The 7,391-nt window shown below is 40.1% G+C and overlaps 1 protein-coding gene across 1 annotated transcript; it reads right to left on the bottom strand.

Annotated features, from left to right (window-relative positions):
• Nucleotides 1-2,300: 2,300 nt before the first annotated feature.
• LOC100412188 (ubiquitin-conjugating enzyme E2 H) lies at nt 2,301-5,461 on the bottom strand. Its single transcript, XM_002756944.7, has one exon. The coding sequence runs from the start codon at nt 5,078-5,080 to the stop codon at nt 4,529-4,531; it is 552 nt and encodes a 183-aa protein (XP_002756990.3). The 5' UTR covers nt 5,081-5,461; the 3' UTR covers nt 2,301-4,528.
• Nucleotides 5,462-7,391: the final 1,930 nt, after the last annotated feature.

Genomic DNA, 7,391 nt, shown 5'->3' with positions numbered 1-7,391 from the left:
CAAAAATATGACCATTGTCAAGACAAAATATGACTGGGATTGGGTGATTCCAGCATGAGAATAACAGATGGCAATGTCTGGCCTATTTAACTGAGACTTTCCAGAAAGCTCTCAACTCAGAATATTACTACAATAAAGTATGCAAATAAGAATACAAATCACATTAATGGGCCTGTGCATGCACACAAGTTTAGAATGGAAAGGCAGTAGTTTTGACATGTGGTACTATGGAAATGGAATGCTTAATTACCCATAGGTCAGGATTAGAGTGAATATAATTGAAATAAATAACAATTTGAAATCATTGTTTAAATTTTTTATTAACTATTTAATAGGGTATGGTAAGTAAGAATAGTCAATTTTGCTGAATAATTACCAAATAATACTAAAGAGTAAAGGTGAAAAAAAGCTTTCAACACTCTCAGGAGCTTCATATTTGTATAGGGGAAATAACTTTATTATTCATTCTATAATTTTCTTTTCTTTTAAAATGTATTTTTCTTTAATTTTTCTGCAGATTGTGGTGCCCAATAGTAGGAAGAAGAATAATTTAAAGATGTAAACCTTTTAGTTAAGATTGTTAACATAGCTTTAATTACAATTAATAGGACTCCATATATTTTAACTGTCCCATATTATCTTTTTTATATTTTAAAAGGTATCTATGATGTTCAATCAATTAAGCATCTCATTATCTTTGATTAATGCAGTGGTAGGAATCATTGCAATTAATCTATTTATTCATTTATTTTTGATAATCTGAGTCTTCCACCAGTTGGATGAGTTCACCAGAGTCACTGGGAAACTTCACCCAAATCGTAGTTCACTGTGGGTCCCTTGAAAGTATAAGTCATGCTGTAGTGAAACAGTTAACACAGTTTTGCTTGTGGTCACATTGAGTAAAATGTCCGTTGAAGGTCAGACTTGTGGCAGGATTGGAGGCTATAAATGTGCTTCCCATTGTCTGTGCTGTCCTGGCTCTGAATCCCTAATGTGCTAACAGTGAAACAAAGCTTGTGCCTTTATGTGGTACCGGAACTTCCAGGTAATAGGAAACAGTTTGGTCTCTGGTGGAAGGGTAGTTATTTCACCACAGAGAGGGCACCATGAATTGTCTGAACAAATAGACATTAATTCTAGATTTGGGTTTGATTTTTCTATCATTTATCTTCTAGTGTTATTATATGAGACAAAATTTCTGGATGCCAATGGAATCGCAAATTACATGGAGTTCTATCAAGTGACTTAATTTATAGTAAAGGAAGCTAGAGAATTAATGGATACCGATGAGATTCACAGATCTTAACCTTTTATCTCTCAGAAGCAGTTTGTCTTACAGAGTGATGAAATAGCTTATTAAAGACATGGTTATAGCGCCACCACAAGACAAGACCCAGGAGTCTGTGGTGCTGCCTTTAGCACACGGCACAATAACTGATCACGCTATCAATATACACTGCTATCTTTCTCATACAGGTTCAGGCAGAAAAACACAGAAATGGAGTGAAATTCTTCACAAAACATACCTGTAACAGCACAACATTTGCTTCCCTTCTCAGTGACCTTAGGCTTTAGAGTCCGATGGAGGACTGCTGTCATTGCTGAACAGATCCATTCTCCAATGAAATAGGATTCTGCCCTTCAATTAAGTTTGCTTGTGCTAGTCAATGAAAGGGCAAGAAAAGTGTTCCACTACGGATTGTGTAGATTCAGCCAGACTAAGAAGACAAAATAGTGTTGTTATCATCCAATGAATGTGGAAGAAAAATACCATGAATTGAACTAGGCGGTCACCATCAACACTTATTGTTACATGCAGAGGTAGACGTCCTTGGGATCTGAATGCAACTTCAAACAAGAACCCTGGCCATAAATCCAAGGATCTGATATCTTCAGTAACCAACGTTTGGGCCTCTCCACTTGGTAGAGAAACCAGGTTAAGTGAGATGATCACTAAAGTTAAACAGAGGCATAGTAAAGAGGAAATATCACAGATGTCATCGCTTCAACTGCCTTGGGTACAGCTGCAGAATTGAGAATTGAACCATACCGTGGACTGAAAACCACAGGAGAAGCGATAGCATGGGGCAGGTGTGGGCAGGCTCTGGAGGCCAGCTGTGTGGACTGTATACTGGTTTACTAACTCTGTGGCCTTTTAACTTCTCTATGCCCCAGTTCTGTTCCTCTGAAAATGTGGATGGCAATGGCATCTACATTCTAAAATTGTTACTAGTACAGCATGATATAACATAGAAACAAGCATAAAATCAAGTGTGTTAGAAATGATACTAACCAGAAAATCTATTGGTAACATTATTTATTGCTATTGTTTCTCCTCCATGCAATACCATATATTTATGTAGTTTTATAAAGCTCTCTCTTCTTTTTTCCTCTTCATTTTTCTCACTACTGAAAAGAGGACTTGATGATCATATTTAACTTTCCTATGCAGTCAAGACTTCGGAATACTGATAAGGTAATAGAAAAATTAGTAGAGAAATGAATGGACATTCAGAGATGCTGGACATGAAGCTACATACAGAGAGTGGTGAGATTTTTGGATCATCTCCCTTTAAGGAAGGGGCATTATTAGTAATAGAAAAATTTGAGAACTGTTTATTTTTATGTACTGAAACATTTTCAGAAGTATAAGTGCAAAAAATGGGGTATATTTTTATTTGTGGCAGCCAATGCATTGACTTTTAGTGGATGTTTGCCTTATTACCTTGACCTCAGTATTGTATTCTAGTTGTCTGGGGGAACTTTCCTTCTGACCAAGAAGTCTTAGTGGGGCCCATGGGCACTTAAGTGGTGTAAGAGTCCCTCCTGTCCTCTGGGAGGCATGTGCCTATAATCTAGTCTTAGATAATTGATTATTCTGACTTGGAACTTTGACTCTTTAGAAAGTGATGCAAACAGAAAGATTGTAGTCTCACATTTGTTGTAGTGTCTGCCTTTCCTCCGGTAGCTTGCTTTTGCTCATTGCACTTTTCCTTCAGGGCATGCAGATGAACATGGAAAGACTGAAGCCGGTGGAAGCCATCAGCCTCCAGTGAGTAAAAGGTCAAAGTGTAAGTGTGACCAGAGACTCCACCATTCAATCGGTCAATTAATACACTGGCAGAAATGATCAATGATTGATAATCGAGTGGGAGAGGATGTGAAGGAAGAGCAAAGGGAGAGTAACATTTTTCCATTCAAACAGCAACAATAACAAAAACAAACCAGTCAACCTTTCACAGTAATTCCCCGAAGTGACTAAGATCTAAGGAAATAAAAAATGAAAAGATAGGAATTTTGAAATAAACATTTAAAAGCCACTGTGGGAGAAGAAAGCTAACTTCCAGAAAACTGCCAAGAAGAGATGAAAGTCTCCAGCATGAAAAGCACTTCATCTCTCTCTGGAGTGACTTCAGAAAACACACCTGCCCGTCTGGGAGGAAGGCAGTGAAAATATTCTCCTTTCCTGTTCTAGAGCAGATACTGCCAGAGGTAGAAGGGGACGGGGGAAATGTGAGCAAACTCAGAGGAGGTCAAGTGCATTTGGTCAAATGTAACCCAACAAGCAAATGTTTCCATGTTTCATAGCTAACTCAGAGTTAGCTTCTGACAAGGCAGGAGGTACAGTAAATCTAAGTTCTGGCCAGGGTATTAGAAGGCACCTGAGCAACCAGATTCTGGCTCTGCCACTGGGTTATTTGTAAGTTTTCTTCAGCTTTTCATTTTCTTCTTTTCTTTCTTGCTTTCTTCCTCCCCTCTGTGTATTCCTTTTTCTGACAAAAAGAGAAATTCTCTAAAGAATAGAGCAAACTTTCTGTAAACAATCTATTTTTCCTGAAGGGACTATCACTTTAAACTGTTGTTTATGGGTAGCCTATGAGGTTTGACTCTTTTTTTTTTTTTTTTTTTTTCAGAGTCAAAAAATGGTTTTACGTTTTAATACTCTAATTAGCTCCCTGTTTTATACTGTAACTCCACAGAAGACATGGGGCCACCTAGGATTCACAGGAAGGAGCAGCTCTCATTCTTGTGTGGCTGGCTCTAAGCGCTCCCACAGCAGGCCTCTTCCTCGCCAGTTTTTTTCTTTCCATTTCGAAAAAGCACTATTTTATCTTCACATCCAAGAGCTCGTTGGTTTGGTTTGTTTCTTTGGAACCATCAATAAAAGAAGCGACTTTTTCCTGTTATTTTTACTCCTGTCTACCTATCAGAGCGGCTATTTCCTTTGACACTTCAGTAGCACACAGGCTGACTTGGCCACATGGACTTATGAATGCATGCATTCAGACCGCATATAGCCACCAAATGGAATGTGGGAATATGCTATGCACCTCAGGTTGAGAAATGACCAAGAAATCAAGATCTAAAGGGTGATATATAATATATATATATATATATATATAAATGCTATTATTCATAAAAACCTTGTTTAGTAATAAAAAAATTGCTTTGTTTAAACATGAATATTATACTCTGCTTCTCATGGTTAGAAAATAATAGTCTTTCTGAAAAGCAGGTGCTTTTTCTACTACAACTCCATATCCTGGGCCTCATCTTCGGAAAAGTCAGACATAGAGCTTTCCAATGAGCTGTCCCCGGTGCCCTCTTCCTGCTCTTTCAGCGCCTCCTCCGTGGCGTATTTCTGGATGTACTCTTTAATTTTCTGCTTGTATTCTTCTGGTCGGTGGAGGTACATGGCTGCAGCGTCACCATTGAGAGGATCTATAGGGTTAGGATAGGCCAAAAACTGGGGCCCGAAGGACTCAAATATATTGGTAAGATCATAGAGAGCTGTCCAAGTTTGATTAATTACATCTAGACACAGAGTTCCTGACGCTTCATCAATGTTGGGATGCAAAATTTTATTCATGAATCCTATAGATGGAGATTTGAAAGGGTATTTATCAGGTAGGTCCACTCTAACTTTCCATACACCGCCTTCATATGGTGTTCCTTGTGGTCCATAAAACTTCACTACAAATTCATTGAGTCCTCCCAGGATCGTAACCTCATGTTTACTCTCAATGAGCTTCACCACGTCCGTGTCCATCCGCCTCTTGCCCGGACTGGGAGATGACATGGTGTCGCCGCCGCCTCTCTCCCTTCCTCGGCCCGTCTGTCACGGGGCCCGGGCCCCGGCTCCTCGGTGGAGGTGGCAACACCCCCGCGGTCCCGGCGGTCCCGTCCGCCGCCGCCGCCGCCCCCAGCACGGGGGAACACCGGGCACTGTCCGGCCGAGTGGGGGTGGGGACCCCGCGGCGCCCGGCTCGGGCTGCCCTACTCCGGCTGTGGTTCCGCCCCGGCCCGACCCCGGCGCTCCTCTGCGCCGCGCGACGCTCCCTCCTGCCTACTCTGTGGCTCGCTCGCCTGCTCCCCGCTCACCCTCTGGCCGACTCCTAGCAGCCTCCACTACAAGCGGACGACTCCAGCTCAGTCAGCCTCCCTACCCCAGCCTCGCTCTGGACGCCGTCGACGTTTGACTCTTTAAGTAGTATAGAGGGTTAGAGATTGAATTTTGTAATTAGTAAAAATGGGTTCAAATCCCTGGATTTAGACCCGTTTGTAAGGGAATGAGTTTGAGCAAGTTATATAAAAAAAAAATCTTCGTACTTTGATATATTCCCCTATAAAATGGTCACAATTCTAAAACCTCTCTCAAAGAAATTGTGAGGATTTAATTAGGTAATGTACTTTAGGTCCTAATTATAGTGCTTTTCAAATAATAAATGCTCAATAAATATTAGCTATTGTTATTATCTTATAGTCAGTAGATAGCCTGAAATAGCCATATGTTTACTGCCAAGGAAGCATTTGTGGCAGAACAACTTTATATTTACTTGGGAAAGGCATCCGTATGTATGTGTGCATATCTACATATAGATATTTATATACATTTAAAAATATATGCATATGTATATATATATATAACTTTAAGAAACATTGTTCCTATCACAATTCTCTGAACAAATGATGTCCTTATAAGATTGTACTTTTCAAATTCAGCATCTATGCAAATATGGTAGTCATATTCTAAGAGTACCTATGGTTAAAAAGGAAACAAACAGCCATTGCAAGCTGTAAACGTAATCTCGCTATACATTTCTTATATAAATGGAAAGCAACATACATGGATTTTTAGAAAACCTACTTTTTATTGCTTGAAGAAAACATCCAAATGGGATTAAAAAGATAGTTTTGTTGACAGGGATGCATGTTGTTTGTTGTCGAAAGATGGCTAAAGAGTCTTTTTAACTAATGTTTTTTCTCTAAATAGCTCCTTCTTACCCTTTCAAGGTTTTTTCTCATTTCTTCTCCTCTGTCCCTCACAACCACCAAATCACATGAAGATTCTAATAGGCAAATAAGAACAGAGAGAGAGAGAGTGTGTGTGTGTGTGGGTGAGAGAGAGAGAGAGAGAGAGAGAGAGAGAGAGAGAGAGAGAGGAGAGAGAGAGATGGAGAGAGAGAGAGGAGAGAGAGATGGAGAGAGGAGACAGAGATGGAGAGAGAAAGCATCTATTGAGAAGCAACATATCACTATTGTGCTAATTACTTCATTTCTAAACTCATTTCATCTTTATAACTATCCTCTTGTTGTGGTTTGGATGTTTGTTACCTCTAAACCTCATGTTAAAATCTGATCCTCAGTGTTGGAGGTGGGGCCTAATAGGATGTGCTTGGGCATGGAGGTGGATTCCTTGTGAATAGATTAATGCTCTCCCTGGGTGGAGAATGGATTCTTGCTCCATTAGTTCCCATGAGAGATGGTTGTTGAAAAGAGTCTGGCACCACCCCTCTCTTTTGCTTCCTCTCTCATCATGTGATCTTTGCACACAAAGGCTCCCCTCATCTCCCTTATGAGTGGAAGCAGCCTAAGGCTCTCAGCAGAGGCAGATCTTGGCACCATGCTTCTTGTACAGTATGCAGAAGCCTATAAATTACCAGCCTCAGGCATTCCTTTATAGGTTACTATACAAGACAACTAAGATACCTCTGAAATATATGTATTCTTTCCTTTGATGAGATGAGAAAAAGAAGAATAAGAGCTCCTGAGATCATGTATCTATTCCGAGTTACTAAATTCGCACAGAAATGCAGGCTGATGCTGAAAGTCATGTTATTTTATACTGTTCAGTGTTCACTATGTGAGATTACTGATGAAGATGCGGAGGGCAGACTAAACCATGCTCCTCTCAACTGTGCCTGCTGTCTTTTCCTTGGGATGAAGACTCTAGAAAGCACTTCTCTTCTAAGAAAGAAATAGTGGGATTTAGCAGACATTTGTATTTCATGATACAACCCATCAGATTGTTTAGACCAGATGAACGCTTCTTTGGCTCTCACACAAAAAGGTATATTCCTGTGTCCCATGTTTACATGAAATTTGCAGAA

This window comes from Callithrix jacchus, chromosome 13, assembly GCF_049354715.1.
Source record: "Callithrix jacchus isolate 240 chromosome 13, calJac240_pri, whole genome shotgun sequence".
Taxonomy (NCBI): domain Eukaryota; kingdom Metazoa; phylum Chordata; class Mammalia; order Primates; family Cebidae; genus Callithrix; species Callithrix jacchus.
This window is presented reverse-complemented; position numbering and strand designations above follow the sequence as displayed.

Bases quoted from the DNA above. Each gene is read 5' to 3' on its own strand.
- LOC100412188 (XM_002756944.7), bottom strand. From the start codon at position 5,080: ATGTCATCTCCCAGTCCGGGCAAGAGGCGGATGGACACGGACGTGGTG.